The sequence below is a fragment of the Mesoplodon bidens genome (genome assembly GCF_964165515.1).
Source record: "Mesoplodon bidens genome assembly, chromosome: 20".
Classification (NCBI taxonomy): domain Eukaryota; kingdom Metazoa; phylum Chordata; class Mammalia; order Artiodactyla; family Ziphiidae; genus Mesoplodon; species Mesoplodon bidens.
Window position 1 is genome coordinate 34803928 of NC_138181.1, and position 24327 is coordinate 34828254.

Here is a 24327-nt window from a genome sequence, read left to right on the forward strand (position 1 = left end):
GCGACACACACGTGCACGCACTGCACTTTCTCCTGATGGAACTAGAGTCACCTGTCAAAGGGTGCTTATCACGCTGGCATGGCAAGTTGTTTGTCAGCCTGAATCTATTTCAAGTAACTGAGACAAATTCCAGGAGTAACTTTGAACTATTGTGTAAATAGGAAGCTATGGTAGTAATCTGCATTTGGTGCAAATGTCTGAACTTTTAGAACCTGGCTAAAGGGCCCAGCGCTGTGCTTTGCAGAAGGTCAGCAGTGCCCTGTCCTGAGATGAGACTCGTGGATTCTGTGGAGTCTTTCACTGTAAATCATGGTGGGGACACTCCCATGGCTCTGCTTCTTATGTTTCATTAAATGTTACTATAAAGCTTTGTTTTCAAAATTTCTTTCCATTTTAATAAAGTTCTACCGTATAAGACATGTTGTACGTGGTTTTTATCTCTAAGCCTTGAAGATCATCTTAACGTCTATTTTTACTCCAGATAGGTTTTGTGGGGGCTTCCCTGGTGGCGCAGTGGTTGAGAGTCCGCCTGCCGATGCAGGGGACACGGGTTCGTGCCCCGGTCCGGGAGGATCCCACATGCCACGGAGCGGCTGGGCCCGTGAGCCATGGCCGCTGAGCCTGCGTGTCCGGAGCCTGTGCTCCGCAACGGGAGAGGCCACAGCACTGAGAGGCCCACGCACCACAAAAAAAAAAAAGAAAAAAAAAAAAAGGTTTTGTGGAGACTTCCCTGGTAGGCCAGTGGTTAAGACTCCCTGCTTCCAATGCACGGGTCGCGGGTTTGAGTCCTGGTCAGGGAAGTAAGATCCCACATGCTGTGTGGCCAAAACACAAAACAGAAAAAGTAAGATTGATTTTGTAACTGAGGGGAAAGAGGAGCTTGGGAGGACCTAAGGCTTATTAAACATACAGAACCTCCGGCCCTCCCAGATCCACGGGTCAACATATGCACATTAACAATGCACCGTGTCAATCCCCTGCATGGACAATGTGATAACGTGTAGGCTGCCTTATTCTCACACTGGGCCACATTGGACTCAGTTGGTGAATCTTAATAGGTGCACAAGCCTGAATCCTACTTCAAAAGGTACGAGTTTATGTTGTCTGTTTTGAGGCCTGGGCATTGGGATTATAGCTGCTCTGGAGGTGATTATATCATCTAGTTTGAGAACCACTGGAGGTGGTGGCAGTGATGTCACCTACGTCACATGCTGCCTCTGTTCTCTAACAGGAGGAGACCTGAGCAGGTCCAGGAAAATTCACTGAGCTGCGTAGAGAGGGCTTCCTGGGAAGAGCAAACCACGTTCCTACCTCCACACGGAACAACTGTCTGGGGACAGCATCTTCATTCCGTAGAAGCCTGTACCTCAAGGGCAGCAAGCTGCTGGTTGAAGGCACAAGGTTGTTAAAATATCGGGAAAACGGAGCTGGCACACTCGGGGCCATGCCCACACCTACTGGAACTTCTGAAATGACCTTTCTCTTTGTGACCTGGGTCTAAGCCTATTCCTTATACTCCCTTATCTCATGACCTCAATCCTGTCCCAGTACTCTCTTAGAGGTTCTCACAAAACAAAACACCATTGATCCTTACTTCTGGCATTTCAAAGGGTCTGAACAGGCCCTGACAAATGTTCTATTTTATGGAATCCTCTGAACATCACAGGATTAAAGAGGAGTCTGTCATAGTAGCCATCTGGGATTGGAGTTGTTAGGATTGGCTCGGTTTTCTTGGACCTGCAAATACAGGGGACAGGGTTTCCGGACACAGGATGGGTTTAATGAGACAGCATTGATCTGGGGCTCAATAGAAACACGTGTTGTCAGTTTTGAGAAGATGGTGTTCCTTCCGTCTACCCAGGTGATGGCACACAGCTCATTATCCATACTCGACCCAAAATATTCAGAGTAAGCAAAAATGGGTTCAATAATCTCCTACTTTCAAAATAAAGATAATCTTTCAAATAGTCCAGGGAAGAAAGATAATGAAAAATGCGAAATGACAATATATTTAGAAAAAGTGAAAAGTATGGGATACCATCCAGATTTTTAAAAAAGTATTTGAATTTATAACTTATCTCAAGATCTGTGAAATAGAATATGTGACAAATAAAGAATATATACAGGTGATATCGTATAGATATTAGATATATACAGTAGCACGTGTTCTTTTCAAGGAATTCCTAAGCCCTCCAGCCTCACTGACCACATCCTGGCCCCGTGAGGTCCCCGGAGCTGAGCCCTGTGTGGAGTCTGCCTCCTGAGGGAATGGACAAAAGACATGGAAAATACGTTCTGAAGTCTTTAGTGTGAAACAGTGCATTCCTTCCAGGCCAAGAAGGAGTTTCCCATTAGTTTCCATTTAAACAAAGGTTTCTAATTGCTGGAAGCAGCACAGTCCTGGAGCCAGAATTTCCCAGATCCAGGTATAGATGGGTTTGTTTCTCCCCAAGGCCTCCATCCATGTCGAGCCGAGGGGAGCTGACTTGCTGTCCTCGCGTGGCCTTTCCTCTTGCTCAGACCCCTGGTCTCTTTTCCTACTTCTAAGAAGTTCACGTACTGCAACGAAGAGTAGCCCCCACTCACCACAACTAGAGAAAGCCCGCACACAGCAACAAAGACCCAATGCAGCCAAAAATAAACAAATTTTTTAAAAAAGAGGTATTGATACAAACTGCCATGTATAAAATAAGTAAATAAGCTACAAGGATATATGGTACAACACAGGGAATCCAAATTATTTTTATAATAACTTTAAGTGGAGTATAATCTATAAAAAATACGGTATCACTATGTTGTATATCTGAAACGAATATAATATTGTACATCAACTATACTTTAAAAGTTAAATGAAAATAAAATAAAGTGTATTTGATTTAAATTATAACATACATTCTGACATGGCAGGAAAGAATAGGAAAGAGCACAAATCTAGAAATAAATTCCTGAGCTGAGAGGAAAGGCAATTCCTTTCCTTTTTTTTCTTTTTTTAATGTATTTACTATTATTTTATTTTAGTTTTTTAACATCTTTATTTCTTTCCTTTTATACAGGAGATGGCACGAGTAATGAATGACAGTACAGAGCTCTTTAAATCTCACAGTGGAAAGTACCTACATCCAAAAACGTCTATTTCATTTGGGAAATAGGTTATATATAATCTGAGGGATGTAGGAGAAAAGGATGAGTCCTTGGAGATTGAGGGGTAATGGAGAAGGTTTGAAATACTCTTTTTTAAAAAAAAATAAATTGAAGTATAGTTATTTACCTTAATATACTAGCTTCAGGTGAAATATTCTTTAATGTGTATGGGAGATGGAATTGAAATGCACGAGATAATAGGATTGCCAGTCATTGTATGCGGTACAAGCAAAATGTCCTCAGATACAATGAAATACTCACCATGTCCCCTGGTTTAATTTTTTCCATTTGGGAACCAGGAATTTTAAACTTAAACAGCCATCTCCACACCCGTAAGATTGCCACTCAAATGTATAAATCAACTGTGAATGAGATGGAAGAAAAATTATCTACAATAGTTTACTATGTAGGAACATTTGTATGGATTTCCCCACTAACCAAGAAATAAAGTATAAAATTGTCTTCCCATTTTCTTTGCATAGTTAATAGATTCTTAACATGTTCTTGAAAGTACTACGTGGCCAGTGCCTTAAGAGTCATGTTCTGCATCCCAGCAATATATCTTAGTTTGTTGCCTCATTATTTAGATTTCACGTTTTCATAGTTCCTCATCTTGCATTTTATTTTTAATTCCGGATTTCTCCCAGGGAATCCCAGCTTCGTTTCCACAGAATCCCCATGTGTCTGATGCCCTGTTATTCTGAAGACACGTAATGTTTCCCGGTATAGAGAATGCACTCAACAGTGTTTACGGATGAAGAAGGGAATGAATGGATCTTCTCACTGTCCCTGGACAATGACCTTACATCTTTGCTCTCCAACACTGTGTGAGGATTACAATCTCCTATTAGTCTGGAAAATCCAATCAAATTGAACAAGGTGTGGCTCACAGACTGAAACCGTATTAGGGTCAGTAACCTTCTGAGAGGGTGGATCTTGGAATGTAGCCCAGATTGGGTTATAAACTGTTATCCAGGTACAAAGGAAAGTCAGACAGGCAAAGGGATGCATTTGTCCAGAGAAGAAGAAGCTGGACAGTTTGGGGCTTTGGAGGAAGAGAAATTGGCTGCTTGCTCTGGTACTTGCCTCAGAATCCATTTGGCTTCACCAGCTCCTGCAACTTGGGGTTTTGGTGAGTCCTCCAAACTGTGAGATGTGCCTTGGCTTCATTCCATGAAAATGTTCTAAGTCCTATCTGTCTTTACACTTTTGCCCTATCAAAGCAGCCTCTTATGGTCTCTGAATCATATTGTGTCAACATTTACTTTGCCACCATCATTTCCTACTCTTGACTGTACATGTCCTTTTTTTCAACTCCAACACCGTTGTCTTGAATCTATTTAGTTATTTTATCTGCCTAACCTAAGATTGTAGCCTTGTGCTCTCCCAATACAGTGACAACCAGCTGCATGTGGCTAGAACATTTAAATTAATGCAATTAAATAGCTAAACTTCACATCCTTGGTAGTGCCAGCCAGATTTCAAGTATTCTGTCACCACATGCATGTGGCAGTTTCTGTATCATACAATGCATATGTAGAGCATGTTCTTCGTCTTGGAAAGTTCTATTGGCTGTTGATCTACATCTGATGTTTTTACTAATTTGTTTCTAAATACTTCATTTTCTGCCTCTGAATTATTTTTCTTTTATGGGTTTCATCAAGTGATTTTCTTCATTTCTTATGTGTCTTAAGATAGATTTTTATGTTGAAATAATTATCTCAAGGTAAAATAAATCTCTTGAGATATTTATTTTAATTTTTCCCCCAAATTAATATATATTAACGCCCTTTGATTCCTCTGACTTGTAATCTGGACATAGACAGGGTTGCCTAGGTTCCATCTTCTTTCTACTTGTAAGGCTGCTCTTTTGCATATGCCTGGTGTTTCCCTGGATATCATAGGGATTTACATATTCCTATTATCAATAGAAGAAAAATTCTAAATGTAAAAAAAGACATTTCATTTCACCTTCAAATTTGCCTTGAAGGCAAAACCAAAGGCAATCCATGGCCAACTCTTGATTGGTTTTCCTAGGTAGTCCCTCCCACCTTGGATTTCCCAGGTGCTCTGGATAATCCAAGCACTAAACTTTTTCTTGAGTGTGTTTTGGGCATTGTGAATTGTCCTGGATACTTGATTCCTATCCACAATAAGCAGATGCTGGCATTAACCCAAGGCTTCTCTTTATTTCTGATAGAAAATGATCACTGCACTTTCACTTTGATTGTGAAGGGAGTTCAGGAGAGAAGGAACTTGAGAGCAAATACCTTTAGAAGATATTTCTGTTTCAAGATAGACAGGATGTAATGAGGGGATCCATTGTGCATCAGACGGAGAGGTTTCCCCCAAAACTGGGCGATAAAAATGAAGACATAAATAACAGGGAGCTTCTTCTGATTGTTAATGTTAGCGGTCATATTACAAGTAAAACCTAGGTGATCTTTGTTACCCTAAAGGAATTTAAGCACAGGACACAGACTGAACAAAATTAAATGACAGCTGATCCTTCTTCTAGATGTGTAACTCTGTCATATATTAAAGTTTTTGGAACCTCTGAATGTCATTGGTAAATAAACTAATTTCCTGCTAAACCTAAGCCAATCCATATTTCTGAGCATCCTTGACACAGAGGGTTGAGACAGTCCATGACCGTAACACTATGACTCGTGTACCCCTGCTACCTTCTGGAGCAGCAGATGTTAAGGACTAGACCGGAAGGGTGGGTGCCATGGTTCCTCCAAGTGGAATAAGTCCTTGGTTTAACTGCGTCCTGAAATAGGTCCTTGGCTGATTAATATCCATGTAGATGGGGGACAGAACTAAAAGGTCAGGGTTGAGGGAGAGCTGGAAGGCAGTGAGGCTCCAGAGGGCTGTCAGGGGTGTTGGAGGACCATTGTGGGTGCATAAGGGAAGAGAGTGATCTGGGGATTTCCAGTGTTTCCTACAGGAGGAAGCCAAACTCTACTCTGGCATGAGTCAGGGTTCCCGAGGGTTGGAATCAAAGAGGACATTGAATGCTTCTGGATGGCCTAGGCTGCTGAACACACAAAGTCAACGCTTAGCACATTCTTATTTGCAAACTCTCTGAACTTTGACTTTCTGTATTAGCAACCACAGCTCTAGCTTCTTACATGGGATCTGGGAGAGGAGAGACTGCACCGTGTTCTTAGGATGCACCACTGGTTTCCGTTTGCTGGGCTGGGGTCACACCCAGGTGGAGGTGGGGGGCTCCATTTCAGGTGGGTCTGGAAGTTCTGCACAGGACTGGAGTCTCATGGCTTCTTCTCCATCCTCAGGTTTGTGTGCTCAGTGCTTGGATTGGCTGTGAGTGAAATCCCGAGAAAGACTCCTGGCGACTGAGGTGTTGACAATGGAGCCTCTGGTGAGTAGCGACGCCTCCTTCTCCTGAAGCTACACCCTGAGTGTCATTAGCAATCGACCCCTCATTCACACCTTCCACCTCTTAGTAATTAAGCTTTTATTCATATTTGATAACTGGGAGGAATGTGTAGGGAGGAGTATTTTCTTAACTGTGCTGCACAGAAAGGAGAAACAGTACAGTAGGTAGAATAAAATTAGGTTCTCTCATAGATTTTTGAAAAATTGGAGAAAACAAAACCAATCACTAGGCTTCTTTCATCCCTCAGCATGGAGATGAGATTAGATTACAAGAGAAACAGCGATAACTAAGGTCAAGGTCCCTGAAAATGTTGACTGGGAGTCTTCACGCCACAGTGATGGTCAGGCTAGGTCTGTCCTTCCCTCCATCCACCCGAGTCCCCGGCTTATGCTTCTGAACCATCTGACCTCAGAGTTTGTTATGAACACCTGAGTCCTGTAGTGTTAAGAGAGAGGACACCTCCTGGTACCAAGTTCTGCATGAACCTTGCTCAGTTCTGAGGAATGCTAGGCATTTCTTCATGATCCTCTGACAATTGCATGATTAGTAGAATAGTGTTTTGTATTTAGCGTAGGTTTGCTAGAACGGAAACACTTCATACAATTATATATTTGATGATTTCAACACACATAACAAATAATGGAAGCAGTTTCTTTTTGGAGAGTCAAAGTTTCCTCTAGGGACATAATTTAAACCAATAGTCATGCTTTCAAAGTAGCCCATCATGGTTATTGTTTGTCTTGTCATGAATCTGTACAGTTCCTTGAAATTAATAGGGAAGAGAGATTGAGTTATAAATATGCAAGTGAATCTTTTACTATCAACTGACTGGAAGTCCTAATTTCCAGGTTATTGGAAAACTTCCACAATGTATTATAACACACTTCAAGTGATATTTCTATAAATTAAAGCTTCATGACATCAGAGTATGTAGGTTTCCATGAATGGACGTGAAAGGCAGACACCAGCTCAGCGCTGGCAGAGAACTGAGGGGAACCCCACACAGAGCGTGATCCTTTATCCACCCAGACCCCCTCACTTCCTCATCTCGACCCTCCCACCCTGGACAGTGGTAGGGACTTCTCTGTCTAAACCAGAATATCCCTGATGTTTTAGGAATCAGTGACATTTGAAGATGTAGTGATCAACTTCACCCAGGAAGAGTGGGCCCTGCTGGACACATCCCAGAAAACCCTGTTCAGAAACGTGATGCTGGAAAACATCACCCACCTGGTCTCCGTAGGTGAGTCTGTCAACACGGATGTATGTGCACCTGTATCCAATCCATTCATTCACTCACTGAACAGGCATTTAGATCAGCTTCCCCGTGTCCCACTCCAAGTCCTTCCTGATTCTTTGATAGTCCTCATAACTACTTAAGAGGAAGACATTTCTTTTCATGGCACTTTTCTTTACCACACCGGAAGGTAATCTTGGCCACATTTCATATCTCTGTGGCTACTCAGTGTTTACACTCAGAACAGAACTGGGGATTCAATGGATATTTTAATGCATAAGTAAATGGATCAAATATTTTAAAAATGATTCTTCTGTTCTAGTCACTCCATGAAGGCTTGAGACCAGAGTCGTGTATATGACATAATTTTGATGATTCCTGTAAGGTGTATCCTTCCTGGCTCCTGTTTGAAAGTAATATTCAGCCCACTGTAGAGTCTTTTAATCTTTCCCATTTGGAAAACACTGAGGATTCTGTAATCTCTCTTTGAACTTGGGCACAGGCATCAGCCGCTAGAGGGCCTCACTGTGTTTGCTGCTGCTCTGGATTTCCTCCTGGTCTGCTGAAGGACCTTCACTGTTTTGTCTGTTGAAGATGTTGTTGCCTGCACTGACCTTCAATTATCTCTTTATTTTCCTCTTTCCCTTACCCTGGCCTTGAGCACAGCAAAGGGTAATTATCCCAGACTCAAAATCCAACATTTTTTTTTCTTTTTCAAATCAAACAGGGTATCAGATCAGCAAATCAGATGTGATTTCCCAGCTCGAACAAGGAAAAGAGCTATGGAGTGAAGCAACAGGATTCCTCCAAGGCCAGAGTCCAGGTAAGAATCAGGGGCCTGTGCTTCACTGCAAGAAAGTTTCAGTCAGTGTGTTAAGTCCTTGGAAACACCAATGAAAGTTTGATGAAGTGAGCGATATGTTCTAAACTGGAAGTGAGGACATTGGGCTGAAATTCTTCATGTTGTTATCATTCTTTGCATCTACCAATCACAATTCATATTACTTCCTGCCATTTTCTATTCTTTAAGGAAAAGGGTGCTTGTGGACTTACTGCAGTTAAACTTTCACTTAGTGATTCTTGTCCTGATCCTCCCATTTACTGTGTTTTCCATCATTTGCTGACCCAATGTCTCTCCACCACATTACAATTTTATATTTTAATCCTGTTTTTATCTAATAGACAATGACTTTTAAAGTATTTCTACTACCTTGAGTATTTCTTTATTATACACGGTCTCTCCATCAGAGTGCCAATTTTTGAAAGATACTCACATGGACCTTGGTGTTTGTTTACATTTTTATTTCCCTAATTTCATTCTAAAATCTATATTTTTTCCATTTCTTTAGGCAGTAAAAGGCCACTTATACAACAAGAAATGATATTCATGCAACAAGTCTACAGGACGCACAAACCTCACGCCATGCCAATGGTAAGTTTCATGGGTGGAACACCAGTCATCCAAACGAAAGACCTGGCAGTGAGATAAGTTGGTAATTGAGCACAATTGCCTGTATGTAATTAAGTGGAGATTGAGCTCTTTCTGGGAATATTTTTGGATAGGCTGAAGTCAGTTAAAAAATTAATATGAGCTCAAAACCACAACATGAGACCTAAGAAAAAGTCAGTTGCACAAACATTGCTCATCTCCTAGTCTTTAGAACAGACTGAAGTCTTCAAAATTAATCTTATATCTGGGCAGGGAGACTATAAAAGAGAATGTTTGTGCCTGTAGGGGAGTAACACAACATGTGTATGCAACTGACACTGGAAACATTTTAACAGGAGACTACAACTGACTGATGCTCTAGGGTGTAAATGTAGAGGCATGAGTGTCTGCATGGATGGGGGTGAACCAGTAACAGCCTCATATCTCTTTCCCAAAGCAGGTTTCTCACACACAAGGGGATCCTGTTGGATGGACTGATTTGAGTGATGAATTTACTCCTAGATCTTCACCTCAACATTCACCAATTCCCTTAAGAAGGAAAAGTAATGTCAACAAACAGCATGGAAAATCACTTAGTCAAGGGTCATTCCTTGACGGACAGGATCACATTCACACTAGAGCTAAATTGTATGAATGTCCTCTATGTAGGAAAGTCTTTAGTAGATGCTCTACACTCAGCAGACACAAGATGATTCACACTGGAGAGAAACCATTCAAATGCAATCTGTGCGGGAAAGTCTTCAATCAAAGTTCCTCCTTGAAACAACATGAGAAAACTCACACAGGAGAGAAGTGCTATGAATGTCATCAGTGTGGGAAAGCCTTTCTTCAAAGCTCTGGCCTTAGTTCGCACAAGAAAATCCACACTGGAGAGAAACCACACATATGTCTTGAGTGTGGGAAGGCCTTCAGTCACAGTTCAGGGCTTAGTTCACACAAGAGAATCCACACTGGAGAGAAACCACATGTATGCCTTCTGTGTGGTAAGGCCTTCAGTGGACATACTAAACTGAGAGAACATGAGAGAACCCACACTGGAGAGAGGCCCTATGAATGCCAGTGGTGTGGGAAATGCTTCAGTCGAGGCTCTTCCCTTAGACGACATGAGGCAAATCAGCACTGGAGAGAAAGTCAGAAGGGCCCTCAGTAGATGTCCTGACCTGAGATGACATGGTGTCATACATGTGAGGAATGTGGATGGAACACCAGCCATAGCTTTAGCATTTAACCACACCAAGGTTCACACCCAGTAAAGAAACTCTGTCTATAATCAATATGGATGCTTCTTCAGGCATCACACTCCTCAGTCCAGAAGGGCATCACCTGTGGACGTGGATCCATATGTGCCCTGTCTCTGGCAAAGCCTTTAGTCATTGGCCTGACCTCAGGTAACTTAGCAGAACTCACTCTGTAAATACAATATGGGTGTTTTCAGCAACAGCTCCCAAATCTAAAGACCCCAGAGGACTTGAGCAGAGGATAACCAACCCCTAGTCCTTCTTTGATAATTATTGTTCAACACGAGCCAACTCCAGGTGGAGAACCACTAAGACTGTAATGACTGTTAACAAACACTCAGCTGATCACCAGGCTTGATGCGCACGAGAAACTCAGCAAAAAATAAATAAACACTAAAACAAGAACGAAGATGTAAACTCTTGAGAAATACCCAAGTATGTTGAGCAACACCAAAGCATACTTATAAATAATTCATCCTGGAGAAGTGAATCAATGTAAAGTCGTGAGAAATTCTTTCTTCATAGAGCAGCCTCTCTGGAACACGTGTGCTCAGACTGTACAACACAGCCTCCGTGCTGTGAAGGAAGGAAAGTCTTCAGTGATCACTTATTTCTTAGTCAACATTAAATTCTTGCACTGAGGATTCAGCAATCCTAAAAATCAAAGTGGAGCTACAGCTAGATTTCATATCAGAAAAAACTGACCCTCTGAGTGGGAGGGGGAGCCTCTAAAAGAATCCTTTAACACACATTCAGGCAAATTGTGATTTGTGGAAATACCTCTTCATTAAAATGTGGCATAAAATGGAAAGTGAAGTGATCTAGCAATATAGAATGTAGAGTTTGGAAGAAATTAAAAATTGTGTATAGAATAATAGTTGCATATATTCAAACAATAAAGTCTGTAGCTAAAGGAACTAAGTATTGGTGTCTGGTTCTCTTTGTGCCCCTGTAAACACAGGGATTCAGGTCTGCACCCTCGGAAAGTGGGCAGAGACTCAGCCCCACTCTCTGAGTGTCCCCTTTCTCCACGGCTCTTTCCACACAACTCAGCTCCACTCATTCCAACGTCCCCCTAACCCCATCTACCCTTTCAGGACCTGGTGGTGACACAGCTCTGATCTTCAGCTCCACTGGTCATATTTCCCAGAATGTCACGACCCTGGTCAGGCAAGGTCATGGGAAAATCTCAAAGACATCTACACCTACACTTTTTGAGTCCCCTCAACATATTTCTGCAGATGGAAACCACCGGGGGCTAAAGAGACAGGCATCTCTGCCCTCCCAGACCTCAGAAATCTCTTATTTTGTCCCAAAACCTCTGAATTGAGCTAAGTGGATGAAGAGTCCCTTCCATAATCGTACTATATTATTCAGTGATTTCTGAATTATGCACCCAGCAGTCTAACTAAAGAGGAACACATATCCCTGCATAAGCTCATGGAATAAATCTCTAGGAATGAAACTATCAGCGATAACACATTCCAGTTTTTAAAATAATTAGTGCAATATACTTTTTGCCAAGAAAAAATGAATATTCTCACAAAGCAGATCTCCCTACTTTGTCTGAAGGACTTAGAGTGTTATCCTTTGGCACACATCAATATTGAACCTAAATCTCGAGGGAAATTCTTCCAGGATATCTACTGGGATGACTTGTGTTCTTGTAGCACAAAGTAGCACAATTCCCAAACCACAGGCCTGAGTCCCCTTTACAGGAACACATACAAGGATGATACTGATCCATCATTACTTTTGAAATTCTCCACAAGGGATCCTGGGTGGAAAAACACATCCTGTGTGAGGAGGATGAGCAACCAATTCTATTGTCGGCCTAAGAAAAAACGTGTTTTACCCACAAGCTGTATTCGAATTTAGCTGTAATTATGGGCAACCACCTTATCTGAGACCTATGTGGTGGCTTAGCCAGGAATGCTCTCTTCTGCCCCAGTGTGTCTCCAGGAGGGAAGGGCCCGGTGCTGCTGGGGGTGAGGCCTGTGCAGGTGCTGGGACCCCCAGGAATGGTGATGTGCACACTCCCTTCCCAGAGGAGTGCACGTCCCACTGGGATTTATCAACACTGACCTATGCATGTGCCTGTGCTGGGCATTCCTAACTAGACAAGGGATTTCAGAGCTGTTCCCCTACAATGGTGACCACAGGGGGGCAGCATCTCACAAGGAGGTGTGTTTGGGGGGCACCTTGGCAGCTTGTCTGAGTGGCGGAGGGGCCCGGAGTCGGGAAGAAACCTCTCTGAAGCTTAGTCACTGGGGGGAACTCAGGGCTCTCTTGGTCGGGCTGACCCAGGCTTCTTCACAGGCTCAGGTGCTGAGAGTGACAGGCCCACAGAGACAAAGTGAGAGGCAAAGGCAGAGAAACAAAGAGAGAAACTCCCAGAGAGAGAGAGACAGAGACAGAGAAGCAGTTGCGGGGCCACTGGGCTCGGCTTAGAACTCCTACCACATAACTTCTCCCACATTCTGTTGCTCAGAGCAAATCCCAGGCTGGCCAAATTCTGGGGGTGAAGAAAAAGGTCCAGCCCTTAATGAGAGAAGCGGCAAAGGCACACAGCAGAGCCGTGGGCCCGAGAAGGTGGAAGGAATCTGTGATTTGTTCCAATCTAACTCAAAAGGCTTAGATATGGGGTCAGGTGTTTACACTTTAGTGATACACGATTCTCTAGTTTCCAAGATTTCTGCAGAACCCTCCCCCTCACCCCCTCACACCGCATCACAATCTCTTTCATCCCATGGCTGTGATGTAGAGTGGGAACCACTATTTTCTGAGCTGAGGCTATTCTCCTGGGACAGTATAAACCCCTCTCTCCATGAAGTTTTCTATTTTCTACCTTTCCTTCCAAAAACCCTCCCATAGCTTCAAGGCAGAAGACATTGACTGTAGCTCCTATTCAAACTGCTGCTGTCCCAGGAGAAAGACCCTCCTCCTAACCTTTAAATCACTGCGTTCGTTTTTAACATATGAAAATGGGATACATGTTCATTCTTCAAAAATACCTAGGGGGCTTCCCTGGTGGCGTAGTGGTTGAGAGTCCGCCTGCCAATGCAGGGGACCCGGGTTCGTGCCCCGGTCCGGGAAGATCCCACATGCTGCAGAGCGGCTGGGCCCGTGAGTCTTGGCTGCTGAGTCTGCGCGTCTGGAGCCTGTGCTCTGCAACGGGAGAGGCCACAACAGTGAGAGGCCCGCATATCAAAAAAAGAAAAAAAAAAAAAACACTAGGAATTCAGGAAACATTTTTTTCTAAAACTTGAAACTTTGAGCAAAGTATGGAATACCACAACAATTCCCCCTTTACTCTCAATCACAATTTCTGTACGTGACTTCCATTTTCTATTCCTTTACTAGTGGAGGAGGGTCCTTCTCCCCGTGTGTCCACATTATGACATACTCCCTTTGCAGGACAACCAGGAAAAGAGGATCTGGGGACTGGAAGTCAATAAAACTGGAGGCTGTCGTACACCAGAGGCAGTGGGCCTCTTAACAATGAGGTATGAAGCTGAAGGTACGGAAACCCAGACCGTAAACCTGCTCCCTTGTATTGATTTAGAGGGAAGAGACCCAAAAGGTTTACAGGGGGTTTGGTCATCGGTATCACAGAACTGAAACTCTGAAATGGGGAGAGACATAGAAGATCAGAGTTCAAAGTTCTGACCAGAAAACCAGAAATGCATTGAAAAGTTGAGTGGAAAATTGGTCGTGGGGGAGGGAAGGAAGCCTCTTAGGATAAATAAACATTACCTTCAATGAAATAAAGCATTTTGTAAGAATCACATCGAAAATGCAGGGAAGAGCCAAAGATGTCTGACTTTGAGGTTTTACTTTGGTAAATGGAAAATAATCATGAGTTTTGTAGCTTCACTTGATTTGTAGGGTCACCCAACTCTATATTTTTCCTTCAAGATGTAAGTTCTTCAACTGTGGCTCTTTCTACTGCAGGGCTTTTGTAGGGAAGGAGGAGGTACTCCATCTCATTAAACCAGTGGGATCAGCGCAGCAAGATTGTTTGGACGTGGCAAATCCTTGATGGAGGTGGAAAACTCCCCCCAAATAAAAAGGAGGAATAGTTTGGATAATTGCCTGCTTTAAAAGTTAAAGACCCCAACTTCATCTCAGCATCACCATGACTAAATACCACTTCTCCTTTACACCATAGTTAGATAGATAGATGGATAGATAGATAGATAGATAGATGATAGATAGATGTATGTCCTGGAAGAAAGTTTTCCAGTGGGCAGTTTTACTTCTTGCACGTGGGAATCTTGATTAACCCTCAAGCCCATGTGGAAAAAAACCTTTTGTGAGGACAGAGATCGGGATGGAGTTGAGAGGGAAATACAGGAGAAGATACCAGTTTACATGCCCTCTAAGATTTTGAAAAGACTAATGAACGGTTCTAACTCAACTCCTTCCATAGACCTACATGTGCTCTCTGCCTAGTGGTTGACCAGACTGCCTTTCAGCGGCTCCGGAGGCGGTGGCCAATTTAACTTCCTGCTGACCACCGACCTGCGGTCCTAAGGTTCACGTAGTACTTTTCCAGGGCCCGTTATAAGGTTGGGGGACGGCAGAGGAACCGCTTCTGCGCACATCTAGAGGCCGGGTGTAATCGGTACTTTCCCTGCTTAGGAAGCAGACAGCGCAACTCTGCCCCGCTCCCTGCCTCCCTCCGACCCGTCTAGTTACTCGGGAAAACCCAGGACGAGACGCTCCGTGCCTAAAGGCTCCGCCGAAATGCATCCTGCAGTCGGGTCTCTGGCCGGAACCCTCCCCGACTCGGGGCGGCCGGAGGGGAAGGGGCGGGGGCCCGGGAGGCAGGCCAGTGGCGCGGCGGGCGCGGAGGATGCACGCGGGGGTCCTGGGCCTCTCCGCCCTGCTGCTGGCGGCCGAGCAGAGCGCGCGTGAGTGCCGGGCAGGCCATGCTCACCCCTCCGACCCACCCTGACGCCCGGGGACCCACACGCCACCCCGGCCACGGCGGCGGCCTCTCCCCGCCTGCGCCCAGCACTGCGCGCCAGTGCACGCATGGTGGCACCCCAGCTGCCCAGTGCCTGGTAGATCCCCGCGAATGCACGACCCTCCCGGGGATGCGTGATTGCCCCCGAGGATGAATGCCGCGCCCCCTCCGCCCCCGCATGCATGGTCCCCGTGTATCCGAGGCCCCTCCGCGGCGGCTGCACGATCCTGCCCCCTCCCCCTCGCATGCATGGTCCCCGTGTATCCGAGGCCCCTGCGCGGCGGGTGCACGACCCTCCCCCCTCCCCCTTGCATGCATGGTCCCGGTGTATCTGAGGCCCCTCCGCGGCGGGTGCACGATCCTCCCTCCTCCCCCTTGCATGCATGGTCCCCGTGTATCCGAGGCCCCTGCGCGGCGGGTGCACGATCCTGCCCCCTCCCCCTTGCATGCATGGTCCCGGTGTATCTGAGGCCCCTCCGTGGCGGGTGCACGATCCTCCCTCCTGCCCCTCCAGCGGGTGCGTGATCCTCTGCAGGAGTCGCGGCACACGTGCCCCCCACCCCCTTTCCCTCCAGAAAGGCCTCCAGGACTCGGCAAAGTGCTGCAGGTGCCCGAGGCGCTGCACGCTGGCCTGGGGGCGCCCTGCTCTCCCCACTACCCGGCCGGCCTGGGAGTCTGGGCGGCGGGGGAAGCCGCTTGGGGCCAGGTTGTGGTGGGACTGGGCTCGGCTTCCGCGGAGCTCTGGAGGGAGGACCGTCTACAGCCGGGCCGGAGGCGGCGGGCGCGGGACGCCCTGGTCGCGTAGGGAGAGCGGTCCGCCGGCCGAGGCGGGGCCCGAGGGCGGAGCGGTTCAGCGCTTTTCCAGTTTGAACTTGTAACTCCTTCGGTGCCGGAGCGGAGGCCTCCGCCCGCTGCCGCCCGGCTCCCTGCAGCCGCTTCTTCCTCGCGGGGCCCCCGCAGATGGGGGGAGGGGTGGGGGAGTGGAATGAATGGGGCTTCAGCATCCAGACCCCCCAGGGTTCCTCGCCACTCCCCAGCTCTCAGGCCCTTGGGGACCCCGGCGGGCGCTCGCTCTACACTTTATCCTGGGAGGGAGTTGCCCCCGCGCCGCGTCGGAGGGTCCCTTGTTTGAACCGCGGTCCACGAAGGCCCCCCGGGGTCGTCCCCGCCATGAGGTTTCAGAGGCGCCCAGAGGAGGTCCCAGGTTGAGATCGGCTCCAAAGCTCCGGGGTCCAGCGCCGCCACTGAGCAGGGCTAAGATGAGACAGGACCCCGGGTCTCAGCACCCACCGCAGGTGGCCCCGCGGACGTGGGTTCCTCCTTCCCTCCCAGCTCGGAACGCCTGGGCCTCAGCGTTCCTCAGACTGGTCAGGGCGGTGACTCCCCCAGAGGCTTCTGGTGCTTGGGGCTCCTGGTTTGCCTTGTGTGCCGGGTGATTAGAGCAACAGACAGAGCCTGGGCACCAAGGAATGGCTGCCCAAGCCCCGGCTTCTCGGGGAACCTGCAGGGTTCCCGTCTGTACCTGCGGCAGCGCTCTCTTACCGCTGCAGTTCACAGCTTTATGTGCCCGTAAATCCATGTTAAACTCTAACACTGGGAAACCCAAGCAGTAGGCCTGTAAAACAATTACTGTGAGTCCCGAGCACCTACTAGTACTGGACGGAGGTAAGCACCCACCTCTACTGTCATTCATCAGGGAGGGCAGATCCTAACCTAGATTTATCAAGCTCTTTGCATTCCCTGACCCTATCCTACAACCCTCAAAAATAAAATAAATGAAGCCGTCCCCAGAGAGGAGGTTTTACATTTTTGAGCCCATACTAAATGCCAGGTGTTTTTTTTTTTTTTTTTTTTTGCATGCGATCCAACAGTCCCTTTGTACAACCATGGTGTCTGGGCCTTTGGGATCCTTTGGGAAGCTCTGGCGCTTTCATTCGACCTCATTCTGGTCTAGACTGCCTGCAGGCTCTGCCCACTTCAAGCTAGGTGTAGGAGGCAGCACTGCTGGCCGTAGGGACACAGCGTTGGCTGGTCCCTCCCTCCTGCCTTCCACTAACCCTCTGGTCCTTCCTCTGGTCCCCAGGCCTCTGCACCGTGGTTTACTACTTCACCACAGGCCGGCTCCTCTGGGGGTGGCTGGCCCTCTCTGTGCTACTGCCTGGCTTCTTGGTCCAGGGCCTGAGCTACCTTTGGTTCCGAGAAGATGGACATCAAAGTCACTGCTCGTTGGTGGTGCTACACCTCCTCCAGCTTGGCGTGTGGAAGCGGTAAGGCAGCCCCTTTCAACCCTGAAGCGTGATTTCACACGTGTGATAGGAGGGTTCTTCTGAGCATTCGTATTCCATCCTTAGGATCACAAAAGTGCAGGCTTGGGAGAATGTTCGAAGCCACCATTTGCTCTGATATTGGTCACCTCACCGAGCCTGAACTTCCTTGAGCATCCTCAAGGGGCTCCTACCAGAAGGAGCCGTGACCCTTCAAAAGCTTTTTCTTGACTTGGGCCAAATCCTATGTGCTCTTGTTTCATTCAGTTGGTCTCGCCTTTAGAGTCATGGCAAGTGACTCAGTTAGGGTCCATGTAAACACCTACTCCCTGACTCCAGGAGGGTGACACAGATTTAAGCAGACTCAGCAGTGGGGTCGGCCTGGTAACATTTGCATTAAGCTTTTATTGCAAGAAGAAGCCATTTGGGTGCCAGGGCCAAATGTTTCCATTAAAAAGCATCCTGGACCGGCCTAGTGCTCAGCAGGCTCACCTTTGGTCCAGCAGTGCAGGTAAGTTGTTATTTTCCCTGGGATACCTGGATTCCTGGAGGGTCAGGGGAAGTGCGGCAGTGAGCTTACACTGGGGCAAATTTCAGCTCTCAGCTGCCTCATAATCCCATAGAGTTGCCAGGAATTTTAAAAGGGAGAAACTTGGGAGATCGGCTCGGTGATGGCCTCCGGCTCAAGAGCACATGAACTTGTAGACGCTGAGGAGAGAAAGGCTATCAGGAGTCACGGCCAAGTCTCAGACCTCGGGCTGTGCTGCTGGTTGTTCTGGTGGTTTATGCCTTCAAGCCATGCCCAAGGCTTTCTTTGGAGGCGCTGAAGTGAGTTTTCTGATTTCCCAGTCTCAGGAGGGAATGAATCTCAGCTTGGAGGCAGAGGGTACTTCTGATAAAGACATCACCCAACCACCCGAATTTCTCTGGGTCCCTCGGAGCTGGAACCCTACATCTCTAAAGGCACCAGAAGCAGTTTCAGCTACAGCAATTTTGCCTAAAGCTGAGCCTTTGTGTTCAAGCCATGTGGTTCCTCTGAAACGATAGGACTCTGACCAGTGGGAAGAGAGCAGAGGTGGCTTTCCTGTTGGACTCAGGGAGGATCGGAGCCTGTACTGGGCGCTACCCACATGTGCTGACCCTTCTGTCTGCCCAACTTGGTATGAAAACCATTAAGGGCTCAGGTCCTTCCAGGGACCACGTGGTACGTCATAGTCATCAAGTTTGCGACCTCATTGAAAAAGAAGGAATCAACTCTCCCCTAAGCAAACATGTCATAGCTCAAAAGAAGACTGAAGTCAGGGCCAGTCACTTGAGAGAAGCCTCCTGAATAACTGTCAGATAAATCTGTCTTCTGGGGCTCCGTGGGGACCCTTGGTCCCATTTGATCCAGTGCCTTCTTCAGAGATGGGGCAGCGTCAGGCTTGCATGTATCCACCTCCATGCTGGTGTCCAACACTGACCCCCGCTCATCTTCCCCAAATTTCTCAGATGATGCCATGACTACTAAATATATATTTTTAAAAAAACTAAAATGGGTAAATGAACAGAGACAGGAAAATTAGAAATTAGGAAAAACAACTAGTCATCTATATCTCTTCTTATTTAAAAAAAGAAGTTAGTGGGACTTCCCTGGCAGTCCAGTGTTTAAGACTGCGCTCCCACTGCAGGGGACACAGGTTTGATCCCTGGTCAGGGAACTAAGATTCCATATGCTGCTCTGTGCAGCAAAAAAAAAAAAAAAGTTAAGGTGACTAAAAATATATATGTATAATTTAAAAGGACAAAAAAAAAAAGGCAAGAAAAAAGAAAAGAAGTGAGAAAAGCCAGGAAACGGAAGGGAATGTCGGAAAAGAAGATAACGCCAGAAAACGCACAATTACTCTTGCTCACCGTGAACCACAAATTTGTCTCTCAGTTTTGTAACAAGCATAAGAAGCTACATGGTTTGCAATGCTTGTGTGATAGAAAATAAACCAAACAAATGGAAATCTGCTTCCTTAGAAGAAAACTTTGAAAGTCAAAGTAGAAAACAAGAAATCTATTCCTTATCCTGCAACCAGCTTACTGGGCTTTCACAAAGAAGACACTGGGTAATGGAGTGTCTTTCAGCACATCCACACGGAACTTTGCAAGACTGATTCCCAGTCAGGGCCAGCAAAGAAGCCGCTCAGAAAACTGCAGTTCAGCGAAAGCACCTGTAGGAGGAGCCAAAACAATTCTGTTTGCACAGCCCTATACAAATAGCATTTAAAAAAGGGGTCGTGGGCTTTCCTGGTGGCACAGTGGTTGAGAGTCCACCTGCCGATGCAGGGGACATGGGTTCGTGCCCCGGTCCGGGAAGATCCCACATGCCGCGGAGCGGCTGGGCCCGTGAACCATGACCGCTGAGCCTGCGCGTCTGGAGCCTTTGCTCCGCAATGGGAGAGGCCACAACAGTGAGAGGCCCGCGTACAGCAAAAAAAAATAAAAAATAAAAAAGAGGTCGTAACGTAATGCAGAAGAATCTAGTGACAACAAAAAACCAATTAAACGCAAACTTCATGAAATGGCATTGTAAAAAATGCAAGGACTTAAAACATAAATGTAGGGCTTCCCTGGTGGCGCAGTGGTTGAGAATCCACCTGCCAATGCAGGGGACAGGGGTTCGAGCCCTGGTCCGGGAAGATCCCACATGCTGTGGTGCAACTACAACTAAGCCCGTGCGCCACAACTACTGAGCCTGCGCTCTTGAGCCCGCAAGCCACAACTACTGAGCCCACGAGCCACGACTACTGATCCTGCTCTCTAGAGCCCACGAGCCACGACTACTGAGCCCGCACGCCTAGAGCCCATGCTCCACAACAAGAGAAGCCACTGCAATGAGAAGCTCGTGCAACACAAGCAAGAGCAGCCCCCGCTCGCAGCAACTAGAGAAAGCCCCTGGGCAGCAACGAAGACCCAACACAGCCAAAAATAAATAAATTTTTTAAAAAAACAAAAAAAAAAAACCCAGGAAACAAGTGTTAGCAAGGATGTGGAGAAATTGGAACCCTTGCACACTGTCGGTAGAAATGTAAAATGGTGCAGCCACTGTGGAAAACAGAATGGTAGTCCCTCAAAAAATTAAACATGGAAGTACCATATAATCCAGCAATTCCACTTCTGGGTATATATCCAAACAAGTTGAAAGCAGGGTCTGGAAGAGATCTTTGTACACCCATGTTCCTAGCAGCATTACTCACAGTAGCCAAAACATGAAGCAACCCAAGTGTCTATTAACAGATGAATGGATAAGCAAAATGTGGTCTGTACATACAATGGAAAAAAAGAATGAAATTCTGTAATATGCTACAACGTGGGTGAATCTGGAGGACATGAGGCAGTAAGCCATGCAATAAGACAAATATATAATTCCACTTACATGCGGCACCTAGAGTAGTCAAGTTCATAGAGTCAAGTTCATAGAGACAGAAAGTAGGAGGGGGGTGCCAGGGGCCGGGGGAGGAGGGAACGGGACTTATTGATTAATGGGGACAGAGTTTCAGTTTTACAAGATGAAAAGAGTTACAGAAGACGATGGTGGTGATGGTTGCACACCATTATGAATTATTGCAAATTGTCAATAATCTATTAAATTATGACATTTAAATTATTAATGTCACTGAACTGTACTCATAAAACGGTAAAGATGGTACGATTTATGTTATGTGCATTTTACCGCAATTTTAAAAAGTTGAAAAAACTGTACAGTCCGAGCGGAAACCTCAACTGTTCACTGTCTCAGCTTTCACGTCACCATAAAGTGTTAAGATGGAGAGAAGTATCACTAATTCTTCACCTTGTGGGGCTACGATAGACTATTCCGGGTGAAGCAGATAAGTCTGGTTTTTTATTTAAGCTGTTCAGTGGAGCTTGCTGAGAAACATCATCCCAAAGACCAAGTTAGTTTAATTAAACGTGTTAAACAAACGTCAATTTTTAGTGCATGTTGCCCTTAGTGCAACTAGAAATCTTAGATCATCATTAGCACAGCTCAGTATGCTCGGTATTTATTCGTTCATGTTTACTAACCTTGTGTGACCAAAGGGGCTGGAGACACGTGATTAAGACACAGTCGGAGGCCAAATTGGGAACAAAGCTGGAACAGTGAATTAGAAGAAGAGAGAGAAGTTCACAGGATGCTGGGAGCCCCCAGGTTTGCCACGGTGCATCCCTGGACCAGCGACGTCTTCATCACCCGAAACTCGTTAAAAATGCAAATTCTCAAGCTTCACCGGGACCCACATGACATCACGGCAAACTCCTCATAATTCTCCAAACGCGTCTGTTTAATCAGAAATTCTAGGCCTGCGGCCGGGCAACATGTCTTTAAACAGCCCACCTGGTGACTCTGATGCTGCTCACGTTTGGAACCGCCGTCCGGACACAGGGGCCGTCGTGTGAGGGCTGAAGGATGAGGTGGACTTGGATGCACGTGGGAGGGGGAGGCACTTCTGACCCAGGCAACAGCAAAGCCGCTGCAGAAAGAAGTGCTGGAAGTGGTGGTTTTGGAAAACTAGAAGTCTGTTGTGCTGTGAGTGCAGGGTAAGGATTTTCTGGACAAGAGCAATGTGGATGGAGACAGATTGGGCTGGACCATGAAGGAACTTGTCCACCAGGTAAGGGGTTTGAGAGCCACTGGAAAGGTTTAAGCAAAGGAGTAACCTGGTCAGATAAGGTCCTTAGAGACAGCACAGGAAAGGAACTGAGAAGGGAGAGTCCACGGGTCAGGCCAGAAATCCGGGCAGGAGCTGGTGAGGACCTGGAAGGAGAGCATCCATTCCCATCTCCGCCCTCCTCCCCCCACTCCCCGCCCCGTACCTCAGCTTTCACCTGGGCCCCCCGAACCCCCCTAACCAGGGATCTCAGCCTGAGTCCCTCCCCCTGCAGCAGGTTCCAGAAACACGATTCAGAAAACCAGGTGAATCGCATTCCCACTGGTTCTCCGTTTCCCACTGGTCCAGAAGGGACACCCAACTCCTCAGCTGGGCCAGAAGAGGCCTCCGCTGTCCAGCCCCAGGAAGGACCACCTTCTCCTGCCCCCCACCGATGCCGCCGTGCTCCCTCAGGCTTTGTCCCTGTCCTGAGTATGCCCGTCCCTCCTGTCCCTGAATATGTTTTCCTCTCTCCCCGGGACCCCTTCCGCCCCGCTCGTTTTCACACGTCTTTCTTCCTGCTTAAAACTTTTCGCGTGTGTATGTCTTTCTTTCCACAACTGAATCTTGGGCTTCCGGAGAAGGTCTTCAATTTCGTTTGCAGCCTCTGCAGTCTCCAGCAGGTGGGAGCAGCCCAATAAAGATGCACATGAAATGAATGGAGGAGGCTGGGAGGGTAGGAAGGGAAATAGGCACGTCCCCAGAATGGAGGATTCAGGACTGAAAGGGAAGCTACCGTATTCAGCTTCATATGCTTTTTTTTTTTTAAATAAATTTATTTATTTTTGGCTGCGTTGGGTCTTCGTTGCTGCGTGCAGGCTTTGTCTAGTCGCGGCGAGCGGGGGCTACTCTTCGTTGCGGTGCACGGGCTTCTCATTGCAGTGGCTTCTCTTGTTGCAGAGCACGGGCTCTAGGTGCACGGGCTTCAGTAGTTGTGGCACATGGGCTCAGTAGTTGTGGCTCGTGGGCTCTAGAGCGCAGGCTCAGTAGTTGTGACGCACAGGCTCAGTAGTTGTGGCTTGCGAGCTCTAGAGCTCAGGCTCAGTAGTTGTGACACATGGGCTTAGCTGCTCTGCAGCATATGGGATCCTCCGGGACCAGGGCTCGAACCCGTGTCCGCTGCCTTGGCAGGCGGATTCTTAACCACTGCGCCACCAGGGAAGCCCCATATGCTTTTTCTTAACCTTATATTTGGGTCAGAGATCACGGCTTCAAAGACTCAGTAAGAAATCAGTTCACTCCAGGATCCAAATCATGAAAGAGGAAAGCTGTCTTTCTTACGTGTCTTTCCTGGGCCCTGTGTACCCTGAACAAAGCCATTTCAAAGAGGACCCCCTTCTGCTCTGGCCGTAGAAATGTTGGCTGGAGATCAGAGCGGGGTGCGTTCGGGGTAACTTGAAAGGCGCACCCAGCTCTCTTTCAGGAGTCGGTAAATTAAAACAATTCCCAGTTTTTCTGAACTTGAACAGGACAGAAGTTCACAATTGCACGTGGACTTGGCTGGCACGCCAGCCCCTGCTGCAGGCAGGTGTAGGGGTCACAGTGTTCCTGCTTCTGGGCGCGTAAGTGGGAAACTGCTGTGAAAACCCGAAGTCCCCAGAGCCCACACGTGCCTGGGGAACGGTGTCGTTTTTATACGTGCACGACCCTCCTGGGGGCGCGGGACAGCGACCCGTGGCACCTCCAGACGGCTTTCATAAGATGGAAGCATCAGAAAGGTTTCTAGGGTGGGTTTTGGGGGAAGTAGAATGAAACAGGCGCATTTCCTCCTTTTTCTTCTGTTTCACTGACTCCCTTTCCTGGATGTGTGTCCCTGCAGCCAGGGCAGCCCGTCCTTGCACACCCCACAATGGCACCCTGACCTTCCTGCTGTCCAGCGGAAGTGGATTCATTCCCATCCCGAGAGGCCCTGGGGCCGGGGAGGTAGTTCAGGGTTAGCTCTAAAC

At 47.1% G+C, this 24327-nt stretch overlaps 1 protein-coding gene across 1 annotated transcript in view; it reads left to right on the top strand.

Moving 5' to 3' along the window:
- Window positions 1–15163: 15163 nt before the first annotated feature.
- Window positions 15164–24327, top strand: part of XKR5 (XK related 5) — a gene marked incomplete at its 3' end in the record, with an annotated part of 33690 nt that continues 24526 nt past the window's right edge. The window contains exons 1-2 of the mRNA XM_081220924.1: window positions 15164–15385; window positions 17525–17708. Of these exons, the coding sequence (XP_081077050.1) occupies window positions 15328–15385; window positions 17525–17708 (242 nt within the window). The 5' untranslated portion in view covers window positions 15164–15327. The remainder of the gene's footprint in view (window positions 15386–17524; window positions 17709–24327) is intronic.